The sequence below is a fragment of the Panthera leo genome, chromosome F3 (assembly GCF_018350215.1).
Source record: "Panthera leo isolate Ple1 chromosome F3, P.leo_Ple1_pat1.1, whole genome shotgun sequence".
In the NCBI taxonomy this organism is placed as follows: domain Eukaryota; kingdom Metazoa; phylum Chordata; class Mammalia; order Carnivora; family Felidae; genus Panthera; species Panthera leo.
The window spans coordinates 63,868,539-63,890,117 of record NC_056696.1 but is presented as its reverse complement, the minus strand read 5'-3'; the positions used below and the strand labels follow the sequence as shown (position 1 = coordinate 63,890,117).

The window sequence follows — 21,579 nt, the reverse complement described above, 5'->3', positions numbered from 1 at the left end:
GCAGTCGAGTGTAGCCTGAGGCTGAATTCCAAAGAAAGGGAAGGAGTTTTCGCTGCCTGTGGGAAGGCCAGAACTACCAATGGCGATTGAATGGCGATTGAATATACAGATCTAATAGTAGAAGTAAATTAAATGGAAATTACTACCTGGGGAAAAAAAGCAATGCCAGAAGAACCCATACAGCACATTTACACAGGCATTAAAAAATTGACCATGAAGAGTGTGGGCCTGAGAAGGCTGGAATTTATACTTTTTATTTTAGATCCGTCTTTACTGTTTGAATTTGTTTTCCTATGTACATATGTGGTCTTTACAGAAAACTACTTTTTTTTTTTTTTAAACTTTAGTGATATATAGGTCAGAAATTCGGAATTACGAACATTTCAGTGGCAGTTGAAGCTGTAGATTTGGGTAAATTCCAGAGAACAGCAGAGAGCTAAGGAGAGTGCTTTGGGGAGAATTCCAACATTTAAGGTACAAGTAGAGGGGCACTGGATTGCTCAGTTGATTAAGCGTCTGACTTCAGCTCAGGTCATGATCTCACGGTTCGTGGGTTCGAGCCCCACATCGGGCTCTGTGCTGCCAGCTCAGAGCCTGGAGCCTGCTTCCGATCCTCTCTCTCTCTCTCTCTCTCTCTCTCTCTCTGTCTCCCTTCTCTGCTTGCTCTCTCTCAAAAATAAACATTAAAAAAGAAATTTTTTTTAAAGTCCAAGTAGAAAAAGGGCCCTCGGAGAATCTTTGAAGAGGAACAGCCAATGAGAAAGAGTAGAAATGGGGTGATAACTGTTGTAGAATCTGACGGAAGAGAGTGAGTGTTTCAAGAGGATCACAGTTGTTAAAAGTGTCAGATGTCCTCAGGAAGGCACCTAACAGGAAACGTGCTTTTAGTTCCAGACCTACTTTTTCTGGAAGCTTGGCACAGAGGTCACATGCAGATCATGAACCTTCCCCCACATATGTGGAATCTGATCCCTGTGCTTTCCACCCTTGTGCATCATGGCTGCCAGTCCCATCTCAGAATCCGGTTCTGACACCACCCATGTTTCCACACTCAGCATTGCTGCCTCTCCCGTTCCTTGCCATGGCCCTGAAGCTGCCCTCAAGAAAAAACCCGTGTTGGGGCACCTGGCTGGCTCAGTGGGGAGAGCATGCGACTCAAGAGTCTCAGGGTTGCGAGTTCAAGCCCCACATTGGGTGCCGGGGTTACTTAAAAAATAAAATTGGAAGTGGATTCTCTCTTTTAAAAAAAGGAAGAAAGAAAGAAAACCCTGTGTAGCCGAAATGGTGAAGATAAGGAAAGTAGGGGTATAGACTGGAGGTGAGCAAGTCAAGAAGTAACGGGGGCGGGGCGACTCATTAAAAGAAAAACAACTAACTCGAGGTCACGTGGATTTTCCTAAAACTACCCAGAACGATAGGGGAGTTGGCAGACAGAGGTTACTGAATAGGTGCTGGGGGTCCTCAAAAAGCAGGAGGGCTGGAGCTTCAAGGGGGAACGAGTTTTAGCAAGATGGTGAAAGCACAATCCTCTGAAGATGAACAGCCTCTACTTTAGAAGGTTGAAAGGGGGGCGCCTGGATGGCTCAGTCGGTTTAAGCCGCCGACTTCAGCTCAGGTCATAATCTCGCGGTCCGTGAGTTCGAGCCCCGCGTCGGGCTCTGTGCTGACCGCTCAGAGCCTGGAGCCTGTTTCGGATTCTGTGTCTCCCTCTCTCTGACCCTCCCCTGTTCATGCTCTGTCTCTCCCTGTCTCAAAAGTAAATAAAACGTTAAAAAAAAAAATTAAAAAAAAAAAGGTTGAAAGGAATGGGGTGGGGCGCCTGGGTGGCTCAGCCAGTTGGGCATCCGACTTCGGCTTGGGTCATGATCTCACAGTCATGTGAGTTCGAGCCCTGCGTTGGCCTCTGTGCTGACAGCTCAAGGCCTGGAGCCTGCCTTGGATTCTGTGTCTCCCTCTCTCTGCCCCTCCCCTGCTCATGCTCTCTCTCTGTCTCAAAAATAAATAAAATTAAATAAAATAAATAAATAAATAAAATAGAAAATAAAATTAAATTAAAAGAAGAAGAGGGGCACCTGGGTGGCTCAGTCGGATAAGCATCCGACTTCGGCTCAGGTCATGATCTCCGCAGTCTGTGAATTCGAGCCCCGCGTCGGGCTCTGTGCTGACAGTTCAGAGCCTGGAGCCTGCTTCAGTCCTGTGTCTCCCTCTCTCTCTTTTCCTCTCCCCCTCATGCGCTCTCTCTCTCTCTCTCTCTCTCTCTCTCTCTGTCTCTCAGAAATAAACATTATCAAAAAAAGAAGGTCAAAGGGAAGAGGTCTCCCTTAGAAAAAGCCAAAAATTTCCACCCCACTCATTTCCCCCTTGAACCCATGGGAACTCCTCCTCTGTAAACAGCCTCCTCTCTCACCTCATTTTCTTCATAGATTGCTCCCTCGCTTTCCCTCGAGGAAGACTCATCAGGACATAGGTAGCTGTGATGTCGGGGTGGGGGGTGCCCCCAAATACGTAAGTCCCCCCCAAAAGAAAAACAGGTCTACTACTAAAATTAACCTCACGTTCTCGCCATACCCACATCCTGAAAGTGGCTTGACATGCTGGCGATGCGGACGTCATGGCAGTAATTCCTCTCCATGAGCCCACCCGTCCTCTCCAAACTTAGCGCAACCGCATTGAGAGGTTCAGAGAGGAAATGGCGTGCTGAGGACGGCCTTCTCCAATAGTGTGGTGTCCAGTGTGCCCATTGAAGCCTACGGGGGAGAAACCACAGTGCCTCTAAGCTCAGAATGGAAAATGAAAGGGAGGGCTGGGGCTCCCCTTCAACTTAGCAACTGAGCTTTACAAATCCCAGGGCCCGGCCGGCTGTCCCTAAGCTAGTCAATCCATCGGTGGCTGCGTCTGTAGGAATGTCTTGTCTGGGGAGCCTTGGAAGTTCACTCTCTAGACATGAAGCCTTGAGATGTAATAGGTGTTGAAGAGATCGTAATGGCCACGTCAGAGCTGAGCAGATTTCCTGAGATGAACTGTAAAAACACGAGCTAAAGCGGAGAGACCCGTGTGGAAACGGGCACTGTCACACCTGTCACCTGAAAAAGTGTTTCGAACACATTAAGGTTTTGTGTTAGCCATAGCTAAACCATTTCCCCCTTGGCTTAACCTCTCCGTCACCTCTACAGTGAAAGCAACAACTTCGTCTCTTGCCTTATGATCCCTTTCTACCCCCTCCTTGCTTCCACTAGAAATTTGGGGAAATTGGGGCACCTGGGTCGCTCCGTCAGTTAAGCATCCGACTCTTGGTTTCAGCTCAGGTCATGAACTCGGGCAGTCCTGAGTCTGAGCCCCACTTTGGGCCCTGTGCTGACAGTGCGGAACCTTTTTGCGATTCTCTCTCTCTGCCCCTCCCCTGCCCGTGCTCTCTCTCAAAATAAATAAACTTCAAAACAAAACTCTGGGGTGCCTGGGCAGCTCACTCAGTTAAGCGTCAGACTTCAGCTTAGGTCATGATCTCATGGTTCATGGGATCGAGCCCCACACTGGGCTCTGTGCTGACAACTCAGAGCCAGGAGCCTGCTTCCGATTCTGTGTCTCCCTCTCTCTCTGCCCCGTAATGCGCACGCACTCACTGTCTCTGTCTCTCTCTCTCTCAAAAATGAATAAACATTAAAAAAAAAAAAAGTCCTCTTGACTCTTGCAGGACCACTCTGATTCCTGTGTCCCTGCCTGGGCTTTACTCTTGAATGTTGGCCCTTCAGTGACTTGTGGACCTGACAGTTCTCTCTAGTTCTTGGGTCTGTTAACTGCAATCTGTTCATGTTATTCTTTTTCAGCCAGACATCTTGTTAGCTCCTAGTTTCATTTGAACTTCAAACCTAACTATAAGCCCTTAGCTAGAACTCCAGTATCTCCTGGCTTCTGAATGGGACCACAATCAGTCATGAATCCTAGTGACCTGTGTAAAAATCTCCTTAACCTGTTCCCTTTGCCCATTCCCCTGCTCTGACTCACTGATAACGACTTTGGGCAAGTTCCTTCGCTTCTCTGAGCTTCTGTAAAAGGGCAAATATAACATCCACCCCATAGGTCATTGTTTTAGTGATTATATTAAGTTAACATATATGAACTGTTAGCATAGGACCCAGCCCATGGTAAGTGCTCTATCAATGTTACCCAGTATTTATGGGTTAGAATTTTCAGCAGGTTTCAGAAATCCCTGGGGTTCTTTACCAGTGCTCTCTGCTGCCCCCATGTGGATGACTTTCTAAGCCACTGGGTATCCTACAGGCCATGACCCAAAACGGCCCTGCTAAATCGGCCTCCCCGGCTAGCTAATTAGAGAATCAATTCTTTGGTTGATTGGTTGTTCAGTCAAATAAAAACGCTTCTATATTCTAGCCCATTCTCTGTTTAAAGGAACTTGTCAGGAAACCTATGTTTTTCTGAAAGCAAGATATACCATCAGGGTGCCTGGGTGGCTCAGCCGGTTAGTTTCAGGTCATGATCTCACAGTTTTGTGGGTTCGAGCCCCACATCAGACTCTGTGCTGACAGTGCAAAGCCTGCTTGGGATTCTCTCCCTCCCTCTCTCTCTGCCCCTCCCCACTCATGCTGTTTCTGTCTCTCTCAAAATAAATAAATAAACTTGAAAAATTAAAAAAAAAAAAAAAAAGATATACCCTCTATGACATTCTCCTAGTTTGTAACAAAGTAACACGGGCAAAGAATGTCACTTAGATTTACTTAACTTGGAGCGCCTGGGCTGGCTCGGAGTGACTCTTGATCTCAGGGTTGTGAGTTTGAGCCCCACACTGGGTGTAGAGACTATTTGAAAATAAAATCTTTAGGGGCGCCTGAGTGGCTCAGTCAGTTAAGTATTCACCTCTTTGGTTTCGGCTCGGGTCATGATCTCACAGTTCATGAGATCAAACCCCACGTCAGGCTCTGCTTAGGAGTTCCTCTCTCCCTCTCTCCCTCTCCGCTCCTCCCGTATGTGTGTGCTCTGTTCTCTCTCTCTCTCAAAATAAATAAAACATTTCTAAAAATACTAAAATAAAATCTTAAAAAAAGACACAGGTAGGTCTTCATGGAGCTCACTGTTTACATGAGCATACAGACACTAAGGAAAGAAAATAAATATTCTAAATTGAGAGAGGTGCTAGGAAGGAAAAGAACAGAAGTCTGTGACAGAAAAATGAGTGATCAGGAAAAGTCTCTCTCTCTCTCTCTCTCTCTCTCTTTAAATGTTTATTGATTTATTTTGAGGGGGAGAGAGTGAGAACGAGCAGGGAGGGGCAGAGAGAAGGAGAGGGAGAGAATCCCAAGCAGGCTCCACACCATCAGCGCAGAGCCCGATGCGGGGCTCAAACCCACGAACCGTGAGATTAGGACCTGAGCCAAAACCAAGAGTCTGACGCTTAACTGACTGAACCCGCCAGGTGCCCCAGGGAAAGTCTCTCTTTGAAGAGGTGACTTGGAAACTGAGACCCAAAGGCCACAAAGCAGCTAACCACCCTGCAGAGAATAGGATACTCCTAGGCTGAGGATACCTAGGCAAGAGGACCAAAGGCGAGGAAGACTTGACATCGCGTAGTGGATTGCGGTAAACGGCTGTAGGCATCTGGGGACCACAGCCTTCTTTTCTCAGTGCGCATAAATCACTTTTTTTTTTTCTTTTTTAGTTGACATGTAATAATGATTTCAACAATTGAATTTAGTGATTCATCACTTACATATAACCCCCAGTGCTCATCCCAACAAGTGTCCCCCTTAATGTTCCTCGCCCAGTTAGCCCATCCCCCCTCCAGCAACCCTCAATTTGTTCTCTGTACTTAAGAGTCTCTCACAGTTTGCCTCCCTCTCTGTTTTTATCTTCTTTTTTCTTCCCTTCCCCTATGATCATCTGTTGTATTTCTTAAATTCCACATATGAGTGAAATCATATAATATTTGTCTTTCTCGGGCTGACTTATTTCACATAGCACAATACACTCTAGTTCCATCCGCATTATTGCAAAGGCCAAGATTTCATTCTTTTCAATCACTGAGAAATATTCCAGTGTGTGTGTGTGTGTGTGTGTGTGTGTGTGTATATATGTGTTATATATATATGTGTGTGTTATATATATATATATATAAACACATATATACCTACACATATACCTACATATATATATGTGTGTGTGTGTGTGTATACCTACATATATATATATATATGTATATATATATATATATGTAGGTATACACACACACACACACATATATATATATAGGTATATGTGTAAGTATATATATATATATATCCCACATCTTCTTTATCCATTCATCATGTCCATATCCTTGATGGACATTTGGGTCTCTCCATCCTTTCGCTATTGTTGATAGTGCTGCTATAAACATTGGGACGCATGTGCCCCTTTGAATCAGCACTCTTGTAGCCTTTGGACAAATACCTAGCAGTGCAGTCGCTGGGTCGTACGGTTGTTCTATGTTTAATTTTTTGAGGAACCTCCACACTGTTTTCCAGAGCGGCTGCACCAGTTTGCATTCCCACCAGCAGAGAGAAGTGTTCCTCCTTCTCTGCATCCTCGCCAACATCTGTTGTTCCCAGAGTTGTTAAGGTTAGTCATTCTGACAGGTGTGGGGTGATATCTCATTGTGGTCTTGATAAGCCATTTTTTAATACATGTTCTGTAATTTTACTAAGAATCAATCATCTGTTTTTCAGTTTCCAGAATTCACCATCGAGAATTGCACCCTTTGAAAATGTGGACATTTGCTGTATTGTGAGTTCTTCAGATTATGTAAAGGGGACAAAATTTCACTTACATAATACTTCTGATTTCTAGAATACCATGTGTCCAGGGGCTGAACTCATTTAAAATGCTAAGGATCCTGTCATTTAAAATGCCAAGGATCCTAAAATACTGTTTTAGTTGATCATTAATGAACTTATAACTAACATAAAGAATTTTCCTCACTCCTCATTTTACATCATTTCTTCATGTTCCAAGCTTTAGCTATTTATATACGTTTCCATACCGTTAAAATAATAATATAATTAGCATTATTACAGAAGATATCTTATTTACCTAGATCACTCATGCGAATCAACTTTAAAATTACAGCAAATAATAGTAGAATTTAGTAAAGTGGGAGGAAAGCAACATGTAAAAATAAATATCCTTTATATATATAAACACTAAGTTAAAGATGTAATTAAAGAAAAGACTCCATAGCAACAAAACAGATAAAATGCCTAGGAATAACCTTAACAAGAATGTGCAAGATCTGTATGAATTTTAAAATGCTACCCACATAAAAGAAAACTTGAACAAATGGAAAGTAACATCATGTTCTTGGATAGAGAGAATATATAATGATGTCACTTTTCCAAAGTTGTCTATAAATTTAATATGATCCGTAGAAAAATATTGGCAGGAGTTTTTAAAATTAAACAGGCTTATTTTAAGTTTACATGGAGAAATAAAAGAGGATTGAAAGGAAAATCCTGGAAAAGTAACAAAGAGAAGCTGGCCCAGCCAGATTGAAAAATGTATTATAGGGGCTCCTGGCCAGCTCAGTCCATATAGCATGTGATTCTTGATCTCGGGGTTGTAAGTGTGAGCCCCACACTGGATATAGAGATTACTTTAAAATAAAAATCTAGGGGCCCCTGGGGGGCTCAGTGGGTTAAGTGTCTGACTTCAGCTCAGGTCATGATCTCACAGTTCATGGGTTCGAGCCTCACGTCAGGATCTCCGCTGTCAGCTCAGAGCCTGCTTTGGATCCTCTGTCTCCCTCTCTCTCTCTGCCCTTCCCCCTTTAACACTCTCTCAAAATAAATAAATAAACATTAAAAAATAATACAATTAAAATCTGTAAAAAAAAGAAGAAAATATTATAAAGCGACACTAATTAAAGCTGTGGGTGATGTCCTGTGTGTGAACAACTCTATGCAACAGAATAGAAATGAAAAGAGACCCAAATACATGTCGAAATTTTGTATTGATAAAGGTTTGCATTATTGAATTCATTAATTACTTTTTAAAATGTTTATTTATTTTGAGAGAGGCAGAGACAGAGAGCGAGCGGGGTAGGGGCAGAGAGAGAGGGAGACAGAGAATCCCAAGCAGGCTCTGCAGCTGTCAGCACAGAGCCTGATGCGGGGCTCGAGCTCATGAACCAGGACATCATGACCTGAGCCGAAATCAAGAGTTGGATGCTTCACCAACTGAGACATCCAGGCGCCCCAAGAATATGCATTATTTAATGAGTGGTGTTGGTGCAACTGAATCAACACCCAGGGGGAAAATGTTGGGTCCATACCGCATACCCTTCATCCAAATCAATCCCGTATAGATGAATATCCAATCATAATTAATGTAAAATACTAGAAGCTATCTAAACTTAAGGGCACAACAATGCTGAATGTAAAAGAACGGAAAAAGGCATACCACGCAAACATAAACCAAAAAGAAAATTATGTAAAGTAGATATAGTAGACTTCAAGGCAAAAAGCATTACTAGAAATAAAGAAGGGCACTTCATGTCAATCACTGCAACTTACCAGGAAGCTGTAAATTTGTATATATTTAATAACAGTCTCAAATTACGTACAGCAACAGAGCTATAAGGAAAAAATAGACGAATTTACAGTCATAAGAGGAGACTGAACACACCTCACTGTAAACAGCAAGGCTAAACTGATAGAGAGTATCTCTTTCAGAATCAGTAGGCCCCCCCCCCAAAAAAAAATCAGTAAGGTAGAAAAAAACTTAAATAATATCAATTATTATCAATATATCAATAATATCAATATCAAGGATCAAATGGAATTCAGCAAGCATGTATAGTCCACTATACCTAACGACTGCAAACTACAAATTATTTTCAAGCACACTGGAACATTTTATTACTATTATTTTTCATGTCTATTTGGGGGAGAGAGAGAGAGAGAGAGCATAAGCAGGGGCAGGGCAGAGAGAGAACAGGGGACAGAGGAGCAGAAGCAGGCTCCATGCTGACAACGGTGACCCCGATGCCGGGCTCGAACTCACCAGCTGTGAGATCATGACCTGAGCCGAAGTCACACATGAGATCGTGATGTGAGCTGAAGTCAGATGCTCAACTGACTGAGCCACCCAGGTGCCCTGCAGTTGGAACATTTAAAAAAACGACGGTATTGTGCTGTAGAACAAATTTCAATGGATTGAACGTATACAAAGCATGTTTCTTGCTGTCATTGCAGGTAAGCTAGAAATCAGTGACAAGGTAACTACAAATTCTGTTTTACAAATTAGGAAATAGCCTCGGTTAAGCATCCGACTTTTCATCTCAGCTCAGGTGTTGATCTCACGGTTCTTGGCATTGAGCTCCATCGGGCTGTTCACTGACGGCCCAGAGCCTGCTTGGGATTCTCTCTCCCTCTCTCTCTGCCCCTCCCCTGCACTCTCTGTCTGTCTCTGTCTCAAAATAAATAAATGAACAAAAATAAAATCTTGGGAAAAAACACCCAATTATAATTGGAGTTAGAGGAGAATTTGAACTGAATGATAATAAAAATAGTACATGCCAAAATTTACAGGATGGGCTGAAGCTATGCTTTACCAAGGAAATGTATACTCAATGCATAGATTAGGAAAAAAGAAAAGCTGACGATGGGTGAGCCTCGTGTTATCTCAAAAACCTAGAAGTAAATTAAACCCAAAGAAAGCAGAAGAAAGAAAGTGTGCGTGCAGAATGTCGGGAAGGACATATACTCAAAATAATAGAAGTTTTTAATCTCCTGGGGTAGGATTTTGAATTGATTTCACTTTTCTATATTGTTTAAATAAGCTACAACAAACAAAGCCATTTTCACGTTAGGAAAGAGAGTAGTAGAGGAAAATACAGGATAATCTTTTTGTTGTTTTTTAAGTAAGCTCTACACCCAGCGTGGGGCTTGAACTCACGACCCTGAGATCAAGACTTGCGCGCTCTGTAGACTGAGCCAGCCGGGTGCCCTGGTTTTTTGTTTTTTGTGGGGTTTTTTGCATACGTATATTTTTTTAATTTAATTTTTTATTTTTTAAAATTTACATCCAAATTAGTTAGCGTATAGTGCAACAATGATTTCAGGAGGAGATTCCTTAGTGCCGCTTCCCCATTTAGCCCATCCCCCCTCCCCCAACCCCTCCCGTAACCCTCAGTTTGTTCTCCATATTTATGAGTCTCTTCTGTTTTGTCCCCCTCCCTGTTTTTATATTATTTTTGTTTCCCTTCCCTTATGTTCATCTGTTGTGTCTCTTAAAGTCCTCATATGAGTGAAGTCATAGGATATTTGTCTTTCTCTGACTAATTTCGCTTAGCATAATACCTTCCAGTTCCATCCACATAGTTGCAAATGGCAAGGTTTTGTTCTTTTTGACGGCCGAGTAATACTCCATTGTATAGATATACCACATCTCCTTTATCCATTCATCCATCGATGGACATTTCGGCTCTTTCCATCCTTTGGCTATTGTTGATAGTGCTGCTATAAACATGGGGGTGCATGTGTCCCTTTGAAACAGCACACCTGTATCCCTTGGATAAATACCTAGTAATGCAATGGCTGGGTCGTAGGGTAGTTCTATTTGGTTTTTTGAGGAACCTCCATACTGTTTTCCAGAGTGGCTGCACCAGCTTGCATTCCCACCCTGGGTGTTGTTTTTATAAAATAATCTAGACTGTTGTAGCGACATACCAGAAGCCATAGAAGCAAAAAGACTGGTACGCTCCACCTCGTGCATGAACATTTTCTAAATGGTTAAAAATGCTGTTAAAGGGGCGCCTGGGTGGCTCAGTCGGTTGAGCATCCGACTTCGGCTCAGGTCACGATCTCGCGGTCCGTGAGTTCCAGCCCCGCGTCGGGCTCTGTGCTGACTGCTCAGAGCCTGGAGCCTGTTTCACATTCTGTGTCTCCCTCTCTCTCTGACCCTCCCCCGTTCATGCTCTGTCTCTGTCTCAAAAATAAATAAACGTTAAAAAAATTTTTTTAAAAATGCTGTTAAGAACAGCAAAGACTGACAGTAAACTGGGAAAATTATTTATAACTCATCACAAATGTCTAATTGCTTTCATACAAAAAAGGAAAGAAAGAAAACAATAAGCCTTCACATAAATGACTATGAAAAAAATGAATGGTCATTTAAAAGAGGCAAAGGCTATAAGGATTCACAGAAAACGAAAAAGGAAATACAAATGAACGCTAAGCTTATCAGAAGACATTTAGCTAAGGGCGCCTGGCTGGCTCAGTTGACAGAGCATGTGACCCTTGATCTCAAGATCCTGAGTTCAAGCCCCACATTGGACACAGAGCTTACTTTAAAAAAAAGAAAAAAAAAATCAGCCTCACTCTTCATAAAAGAGGTAGATGGACATTAAAATTGTTCTGAGATTCCATTTCAATCACGGAATTAGCAAAAACAGCTCTTTTGTTAACCATGACCTGTTTGGGGGAGGGGGGCGGGGGGAGACCTTGTTGTTTCATTTATTGCTAACGGTACTACAAATTGCTTTACTCTTTCTGGACGGTAATTTGGCAATATTTAGCAACACTTAAAATGCACACATCTTTGGAGACAGTAGTTCCATATATGAGTATTTATTGCACATGTACAAAATGGTGGATAGACCAGGCTATTTACTGCAGCACTGTTTGCAACAGCAAAAAAACTGAACACAATCTAAATATCTCTCCATGAGGGTCTGGTTGGAGAAGTTATGGCAAATCCCTACATTGGGAGGTACTTCCTAAAGAAGAAGAGGGGGAGAGAGAAGGAAAAGAAAAATGAGATAGTTGTATATGCATTATATTAATAATAATTGTATATTATGATATATTACTATATTATATATTATTATAATATTATAATATATAATAATAATATATATATAACTAGCTGGAGGAGAGGGCCCCTAGAGAAGGGACCTAAGCTGCCAAGGAATGAGGTAAGAGGGAGACTTAACGTTTGACTCTACATCCTTTTGCACCTTTTGAATTCTGAGCAGGTGCATGGATTAGCTATTCAAAAGCAAATATTTTTGAACTCCAGGTGTATAAAATTTTGTGTTCTGATGTTTGTCTCATAACTATTTTCATATAGCATATCGCATAGAATTAATTAATGGTTCCTACGAGCATTCTCCCCCTTCCATGATAAATAATGATCTTTCCTCGTGGCTTCCTGCCTTACCTGTGCTCTCGGTCTGCCTAGAACGCCTTACCTCCCCTGCTCTCTCCTCGCCTGCACATCCAGGGGATTCATCCTAAGAGTTGGGGTTCAAAGGCCATCAGCCTTACCCTGTTCTCTCAGGCATTGTCGCTCAGACAGTACTTTGTACACCTGGGGAACAGAGACTTTTTTTTTGATGGTAATTGTCTGCATATTCGTTCCTCCTCCCCAATGAAAAGAGGTCTTTTCATCTCTGTTAACCAAATCCTCTGGCACCCCCAGAGCTTCCCAGCTGGTAGGTAGAAGGGAAGTCACATTAACAGTGAAACTCAGAGTCCACAGTTCCCAAGTTCCTATGAGCACCTCAGGGGGGCCCACGCGCACGTCAGCCCACTCCAGGGAAGAGGTTGGTTGTCACATACGTGTTCCTGCAGTTCTGCCGTGCTTGGTTCAGAACCACCAGACTCTCTGTATGCAGACTGAGCAGGATTGAATTCCAGCCCTACCATTTACTGGCTATGTAATATAGGGCTTTCTTTTCTTTTTCTTCCTTCCTTCCCTTCTTTCTATCTTTCTTTCTTTCTTTCTTTTCTTTCTTTCTTTCTTTCTTCCTTTTTTTCAAAGTTTATTTATTTTGAAAGAGAGAGAGAGAGAGAGAGAGAGAAAGTGAGCATGTGCCAAGTGGGGGTAGGGGCAGAGAGAGAGAGAGAGAGAGAAGAGAGAGAGAACTCCAAGCAGGCTCTGCACTGTCAGCCCAAAGCCTAACTCGGGGCTCGATTTTACAAACCATGAGATCATGACCTGAGCTGAAATTAAGAGTAGGACTGACTGAGCCACCCAGGCACCCCAGGGCTTTCTTTCATGGAGGCTGACTGTGCCTCACTTTCTTCAAATGTAAATGAGGACAATGAGAGTACCTGCCTTGAGGTTGTGGCCAGATGTAAGGGAGTTGATTTTGCAAAATGCTTAGGACACTGCCTAGCACACAGTAAGCACTATATAAACGTTAGTTGTTATGGTTCTCTTTACCAAGTGCTTCTAAGTGCGGACCCAATTTTTCCCAGGGCATAACGGAGACAATGTTATAATTTATGATAATTCTTTGCTAGGCAATAACAGAAAAATTTCCAAAATTGGCTGCCCATCTGCACGTATCCTCTTTAGGGTGGCTCCCTCCCTCTAATAGAGCCAGCAATCCCTTCACCATTTTGAGGTGTCTTCCAGCATATTGGAGTCTGGACCAACCCCATAAAGACCAGAGCAGGGAAAACTTTCAATTTCTTCTCTAATCTGTGGTCTATTTCTCCTTCCGTCCAGGAGCTACCTTTTCCTACGATGGCTGACAATGGGACTTTCAACTACTTTCAGGGCCTCCCCTATATACCCAACTGTACTATCCCATCAAAAGAAAGGTCTCGCATCAGTGAATTTTCTAGACTTGAATTATCCAATCAATCCTGATCAATCCTTTTTTATAGCTGTTTTAGGGTCATTTCGGTGAGGACAAGGACTCTGCCTGCCTTGTACATGACTGTATTCCCAGTGCCTGGAGGTAATAGGGACTCCATAAACATTTGCTCATGAATGAGTTCTTCCTTTGAAAAAAGAAGTTCAGGCCTGCATACTCTTCTCTCAGTTTTCTAGGTCCTAGCTTCTCATCACTTATCAGAATTACACAAAGCAAGAATGAGCTTAAGTCCATAATTTAAAAATAAATATTTCACAAAAGTAAATATACCCTACAGAGTTGCAACTATGCCTCCCATAGGGATGGCTCTTTGTACTTTCATACACGTTATGAACTCTGCTTTTTACTAAATGGTCTAATAAGGTAATTCTCCAACACAATTAAACAAAAATAAGATTCAGATTTTAAAAGACAGCTTTTTTAGTGCTTACCTTACCCACTAAGATTTTCATTCATTTTATTTATTTTTTAAATATTTATTTATTAAGAAATCTCGGGGCGCCTGGGTGGCTCAGTCGGTTAAGCAGCCGACTTCGGCTCAGGTCATGATCTCACAGTCCGTGAGTTCGAGCCCCGCATCGGGCTCTGTGCTGACAGCTCAGAGCCTGAAGCCTGTTTCAGTCTGTGTCTCCCTCTCTCTCTGCCCCTCCCCCGTTCATGCTCTGTCTCTCCCTGTCTCAAAAATAAATAAAATGTTAAAAAAATTATTTTTTAAAAAAAAGAAATCTCTACACCCAACATGGGACTCAAACTTATAACCCCAAGATCAAGAGTCACATGCTCTTCTGACTTAGCCAGCCAGATGTCCCAGATTTTCATTTATTTTTAAAAATACTGACTGAGCACCTACTTTGTGATAGGCACTACAGTACATTATTACATTTTAGAAATACAGCAATGAACCAGATAGACACACAGTCCCTACCTTGAACTTCCAGTCTTTTAAGACAATTAAACAATTAACAAAGTGTGATGAGTCCTTAACATAGGGGAAGTATTCTAAGGACTAGTGGTCTGGCTGCAGTTGAGAGAGGGCAGGTCTGCATTGATCGTTTTTGTATTTTGAGATTCCAACTTAAGATTTTGTTTGTAAATTTGGCTCTGCTACTACAGAAGGTTTGAAAATTACTGCTATAGGGGCGCCTGGGTGGCTAAGTCTGTTAAGCGTCCGACTTCAGCTCAGGTCACAATCTCGCGGTCCATGAGTTTGAGCCCGGCATCAGGCTCTGGGCTGATGGCTCAGAGCCTGGAGCCTGCTTCCGATTCTGTGTCTCCCTCTCTCTCTGCCCCTCCCCCGTTCATGCTCTGTCTCTCTCTGTCTCAAAAATAAATAAAAAACGTTAAACAAAAAATTAAAAAAAAAAAGAAAAAAAAAAGAAAATTACTGCTATATATTTAATCTGAATTTCATCCTGAAAGCCTATTATGTGAGTGAATGAATGAAGGAATGAATGAATAAAGAGACATTGCATTTATAGTTACAACCCTATAAGCATTACTATCCTCCTTTTAAAACATTTTTTCTTCAGGGGCACCTGGGTGGCTCAGTTGGTTAAGCATCTGACTGTGGCTCAAGTCATGATCTCACAGTTCATGAGTTTGAGCCCCTTGTCGGGCTCTGCTTCAAATTCTGTGTCTCTCTCTCTGCCCCTCCCCTGCTTGTGTGTGTTTTTTTCTCTCTCTCTCTCTCTCTCTCAAAAATAAATAAATAAACACTTAATAAAACATAGCAACAGAACTGTAAAAACAACAACAACAACCAATAAAACTTTTTTTTTTTTTCAGTTTATTTGTTTGAGAGACTGAGAATGGGGCAGAGAGAGGAAAGAGAGAATCCCAAGCAGGCTCCTTTCAGCAGGAGCTGGGATGCAGGGCTCAATCTCACAAACTGCAAGGTTGTGACCTGAGCTGAAATCAAGAGTTGCAGGCTTAACTGAGCCATCCAGGCACCCCACTATCCTCCTTTTACACGTGAGAAAATACTGTTCGCACAATTACTCTCCAAAATCTTTCCCCCCCAACTGTATTGAGGAGTAACTAACAAATATTTTTGTATATATTTAAAGTGACGATTTGGTATACATGCATGTATATCTATCATAAACATGTACACATGATGATTATAAATACATATACGTTGTGGAATGATTACCAAGATCAAGATAATGAACACATGCTTCACATAGTTGACTCACATAGTTAATTCTTTGTGTGTGTGCGTGTGTGTATGTGTATGTGTGTATAGTGGGAATGCTTAAGATCTACTCTCAACAACTTTCAAATAAATATACAACACCATATCATCAACTATAGTTATCATGCTGTACATTAGATCCTTGGAATTTATTATTTTTATTAGAAAGTTTGCACCATTTAACCTACATTTCCCCATCGACCCCTCACCCCATCACCAAAGTCATATGACAATTAAATTGCAAAGCCTCATTCCTAATCTCTAATCTGTACCACTCCACAGTGCCTACACCCAAAAGGGAATAAATCTTTACTTCCCAGAGAAGAGAGGCTGCTAGTAAGGTATTGCAAGGCTTTGCCTTAGCTTTATCCAATACGTAATTTTTTTTTTTAAGAAAGAAATATATGGCATGCTAATAAAAGACAAAAGCCACATTATCATCCTAATGAACACATACAAAAAAAGCATTTGGAAAAAATCCAATATCCATTCATGATAAAAAACCCTCAACACCACAATAAGAAGGGAACTTTCTTAACCTGATAAAGGACCATCTATGAAGAGCTTACAGCTAACATCATAATGAAAAAAGCCAATGCTTTTCCTCCTAAAATCACAACAAGACAGGGATGTATGCCCTCAAAACTTTTATTCAACATTGTACTGGAAGTTACAGCCATTAGAAATGAAGATATAGCATGCTTATAATTAAGATATAGCTTTGTAAATGGACGATAGAATTTGACGAATCTGATTCAAAGTTACTGCCACAGGCTGATTAAGGGAGTAAACATGATATGTAAATTAAAGCCAAAATTGTGTGTGGGTTGAAAAGCCAACAGGAAGATACAAAATTCTGCGAAAGTATGACCACATACCTACTGTGTGCCATGCACCAGAATCCTTCCTGGGTGATTTAAATCCAGATTAAAAAATGTCTAGGCTAGACTAAGGCAAGTTTTCCTGCGATCTTTAAACTGCTTGGGAACTTACTAAGAATTCTCTAATTCGATTGTGTTAATTCTTCAGGACCGAGGGTGTGTATACTTTGATTCCCCATGGTTTCCAATCATTATCACGAGATCAATATCCTTCTGTTGGATGACTGCTTTGCCCCTGCTGCCTGAACCGAACTACGTGGAAGCTAAGGAAGCTTATCCAAACACGTGAACAGCGCGTTTCAGGAAGACAGTGCCCTGCACAGTGCCTACACCAGCCTGAAATTCTAACAACTCTCCCAAGTTTGGGAAGGCGGCCGAGTTTTCTGAAACTCCTTCTCTGAGCATGAGCGGAAGTCACCCTTTGAGCAATCTGCGGGTTTTTTAGATAATAGGTACCATATTAAGAAGCAATCCGTTACGTTCTCTTTTTTCCGTTGCACCCACAAGCAAGTGACCAGGTGACGAATTTGTCTTCGTTACAAGAAAATAAAGACCGCTCTCAAAGAAGCCCGAAGGCAGCCCAACAAACAGCCCATCTTCCCACAGTAAAGATGGCGGCCCCCTGAGTGTAAACTGCAGGCAGTACCACTTCCGCGTTTCTCTGGCGCCCTCGTCCAAGATGGCGGACGAGGCTACCCGGCGTGTGGTGTCTGAGATCCCGGTGCTGAAGACTAACGCCGGACCTCGAGATCGTGAGTTGTGGGTGCAGCGACTCAAAGAGGAATATCAGTCTCTTATCCGGGTTAGTTGTGCTTCTGCGGCCGGCCGCGTCGCCGAAGGGTTGCGGGTAATCGGGTGTCCTTGGGAATACGCTCCGTGTGGAAGCCGCTTCCGGTTATAAAGTTGAAGTCCCAAATTCAGAGAAACTGGACGATTGTGGGGCTGGGGGGCTTAGGAGGGTATGGGAGGGGGCAAAGGAAACTCAGTTTGGGAGCCCAGGCGGGGCCAAAGCAGCAGTTGTTTTAGGGATACGCCTCCCCGGAAGGTGACGTGTCCCTCTGGCTCCAGGTGTTTGCTGTCCTGGATGGAGGGGAGGCGGTCAAAAGGGATCCCTGGGGCTCCAAGTCCCTGGCTCGTCGCTCTGCTCCTTCCTTCACTCTTCCTGAGGGAGGCACAGGCTAAGGCTGAAAATTCAGGCGTTAGTTGCCAAGAGTTGAGGAGTGAAGCTCACAGTCAGGAATGAGCTATCTTCCCGGCTAATCTCCCTTCGTGGAAAAGGAAGAAAGTTTGTCTTCCTTGCCGTGGCCTCTGTTTCAAAGGGCAGCAGCACTTTATTCGCTAAAAACAACAACAACAACAACAACAACAACAACAACAACAACAACAAAACACCACATTTATTGTACACCTAGCACCTAGGAACGGGATCCAAAGCCGAATAAGCCGGAGCCTGCTGAGATGGGTAGAAACAAATCCTTACAATTCGTTAAGGGGCGGGAGAGGGGGAGGGAAAGATTGCTAGGATGTTTTGAGAGCAGAAGGTGAGATACCTAATCCAGCTTGGGTCTTGTCCGGGAGGGCTTCCTCGAAGAGGCAGTGCTTGAGCTGAGCCTGAAAGGGTAAACATAATCTGATCAACATGAGGATAAGAGAAAGATGTTGACGGGAAAAGAAACAGCATGAGCAAAAGCATAGAAGCTAGAAAGGGCACGATGCCTATGAAGAAACAGAAATGGAAGCAGTTCAGAGTTGCTAAAGCATCAAGTGTATGGCGGGGAATGGTAGACAAGGCTTGAGAGATTGGCTTGAGCTCTTGAAATTTCTGTTGTAGGCACTGGGATACCCTTTACAGTATTTTAAGCTGAGGGATAGCATGGTCAGATTGGGGTTAGGTCAATCACAATGGCAGTGGAGAGGAAAATGGAATTGAAAGAGATGAGATTGAAGGGAGGAAGCAAATTTAGGAGGCTGTCATTAATCCAGGCGAAAGAAAGGTGATGATCTAAGCTGGATAGGTATAGTTAGGATAGAGAGAAGAGGTAGATTTGAAGAACCTTCAAAGGGTAAAATCAGCAGGACATCGTGAAGGTCTGGGGAGAGGAGAGGAGAGGGAAGGTCAAGGATGATTGCCAGGGTTTGGCTTGCATGACTGAGTGAATGCGGTCATTGAAATTGGTGCAGTGAAGAAATAGTCTGAAGGACCAGGGGGAAATGCTGAGTTTGAGGTGCCTGTGAAGGGAAAGTAAAAGTTTCAACTTACAGGGGCACCTGGGTGGTTCAGTTGGTTAAGCTTCTGACTCAGGTCACGATCTCATGATTCATGGGATGCAGTCCGAGTCAGGCTCTGCGCTGTTGGCGAGGAGCCTGCTTGGGATTCTCTCTCTCTCTCTCTCTCTCTCTCTCTCTCTGCCTTTATCTCTCCTCCTCCCCCACTTGTGTGCATGCTCTCTCAAAATAAATGAGCTTTAAAAAAAAAAGAAAGTTGGGTACACACTAAGAAAGTAACCACACACTTTTCTGTTGAGGGAAGAGGACTGCCCTTGGTCTCAACTCCCTCCTCAAAGACCTCATTCTCTGCTTTTAGTACGTGGAGAACAACAAGAATGCCGACAATGATTGGTTCCGACTGGAGTCCAACAAGGAAGGGACTCGGTAGGCAGACCCTCTTGGTCGTTTGGGGGGGTGGGAATCTTACGTGGCTTGAGCACTTTAATGTCCCAGAGCCCACTGCCAGGCCTTCCCTGCCTCCTGTTAGCTGCCTCCCGCCCACAGTCCAGAGTGCCCCAGTTCCCATCCCATGAGTCTCCCAAGCTGATCACCTAAGCCAAGAAGATGTTATTTGAGCATGAGAAGAATGGGCAGATTGGACTGAGGTTTGGTCTTTGTTACAGGTGGTTTGGAAAATGCTGGTACATCCATGACCTGCTCAAATATGAGTTTGACATTGAGTTTGACGTAAGTCTGATGGAATGGGAAATACGGAAGTTAGTGGAAGGGGAGGGATTAGGTGGCTGTTAACAAGCTAACCTTTCTTGGAGGAACCAGAGAAAACTTTCAAAATGGGAGGGAAACGCTAAGGATTGGAGCAAGCAGAGAGGACAGCTACTCCTCTCCATGTCCAGCATCCCTGCGTCGGCATGCTGCTTGGGGGGTTTGTCGCACATTTCAGTTCAACCAAGAGATACGTGTGATTAGATTAGTTCCTTTCTATCCCGATGCTTGTGTCATTCAGGCCTTATATTTCCTCCAGATTCCTATCACATACCCCACTACTGCTCCAGAAATTGCAGTCCCTGAACTGGATGGAAAAACAGCAAAGATGTACAGGTAGGACTCAAAAGGAGATGGGAAAAGGTCTAAGAGGCCTTAGGGAAGACCTCTGGGAGACAACAATTGTCCTAGCGCCTAGAAGGCCTCCACGCTCCCCTCTACCGCACCTGGGCAAAGTACTCAGCTAACCTTGTGCCTAATTCTGATCACTGGCTATCATCTTGTGCTTCCAAGAGGCTGCTATGCTTTATGGTAAACCTTGCATGTCAACACCTTCTTCCTCCTGTCCCTCTCATAGGGGTGGCAAAATATGCCTGACTGATCACTTTAAGCCTTTGTGGGCCAGGAACGTGCCCAAGTTTGGACTCGCTCATCTCATGGCTCTGGGGGTAAGTTTGGGATATTTGGCATATTAGGGGAGGGAGAGGAATTAGGCACTGAGCAATGTAAGAAAAGTAACTGAGAGTAAACAGGGAATAACAGTGTTTTCCGTGGGCACGCTCATAAAAATCTGTCTAGGAAGGAGCTTCTGATGGGACAAGAGGCACTGACTCGGTGGTAGTAATCTCACAGGGTCTCCCTTGTGTTGCAGCTGGGTCCATGGCTGGCAGTGGAAATCCCCGATCTGATTCAGAAGGGCGTGATTCAGCATAAAGAGAAATGCAACCAATGAAGGATCAAGCCACTGAGGCAGGACAGAGGGACCTTTGACGGGCTATGTTCTGTTCCTGTTTCTGTGCCTCACTCCTACTCATCCACCTGCTTCCCCCCCAAGCCCCTCCACCCATAATTGTTACTAAGTAGCCGCATCAGGCGTTGCTGAAAAAAATAAACAACACAATCGCCACTGGATTTCTAAGGCTATACAGGGAGGGGAAAGACTGGGGCTTTGGAAAACCAAGGCAATTCATATCCCTTCCCCAGGTGGAACAATGTGAGATCCAGGAAGGATGGGAAGCAGGCTGGAAAGTGGGTGCATAGTCAGGCTGGAAAGTGGGTGCATAGTCTTTTTGGTCTCTGGAGATAACTCATCAATAAAAGCTGCTTCCTCTGATGACCCGTCGTTCTCTTTGGTGACTGTGAAGAGACGGTGAGCCGGCTGAGACCCAAGGCACATGTACAACGACCTTAGTGTGGAGGGAGGGGAAGATGGGGGGTGCTGTGGTGAGGAGCTGGGAAATGAAAGGAAATCTTGACTGCTCTCCCTCCTGCTGAGATCTGCTTGCAGAGATCTGCTGGTGTCCTTTAGCGGGGTGCCTACTGCTTTGGTCTGCAAGATGCTTGAGGAATGGTTTTGCAGGACCAGCATTCCCCGCCCTCCAGGGATCTTCCCATCCCTGTGTGGAGTGCCGGATGCTTCTCCACCGGTCTGAGGGCCGGACCCAAGCATCGCAGCTTCCCACACTGGCACCCGGACTCCCCGGCAAGGATCTGTCTGCAAGCCTGGGGGCCATACTACGACCCTCGGATCTTCATCCCTATGGTCACAGGACCCTATGGCTGCAGGGACTTGCTTTGGAGAGACGGTTTAAAAACCATTCAAAGCAGATCTGGGAACCGGCGGTCCTAAAGTTGGCTGC

General features: G+C 43.7%; 1 protein-coding gene across 1 annotated transcript; it reads left to right on the top strand.

Annotated features, from left to right (window-relative positions):
- The first annotated feature begins 17,283 nt into the window (after positions 1-17,283).
- Positions 17,284-20,846, top strand: UFC1 (ubiquitin-fold modifier conjugating enzyme 1). Its single transcript, XM_042924957.1, has 6 exons — positions 17,284-17,531; positions 19,314-19,381; positions 19,621-19,684; positions 19,980-20,056; positions 20,298-20,388; positions 20,592-20,846. The coding sequence occupies exons 1-6, from the start codon at positions 17,409-17,411 to the stop codon at positions 20,670-20,672; spliced, it is 504 nt and encodes a 167-aa protein (XP_042780891.1). The 5' UTR covers positions 17,284-17,408; the 3' UTR covers positions 20,673-20,846.
- Positions 20,847-21,579: the final 733 nt, after the last annotated feature.

What these genes read in the sequence shown, in the direction of transcription:
- UFC1 (XM_042924957.1), top strand. Translation starts at nt 17,409, where the DNA reads ATGGCGGACGAGGCTACCCGGCGTGTGGTGTCTGAGATCCCGGTGCTG. An exon ending in AGTTTGACATTGAGTTTGAC is followed by an intron (nt 19,685 to 19,979) that starts GTAAGTCTGATG and finishes TATTTCCTCCAG; the next exon opens with ATTCCTATCACATACCCCAC. An exon ending in AAAACAGCAAAGATGTACAG is followed by an intron (nt 20,057 to 20,297) that starts GTAGGACTCAAA and finishes TCCCTCTCATAG; the next exon opens with GGGTGGCAAAATATGCCTGA.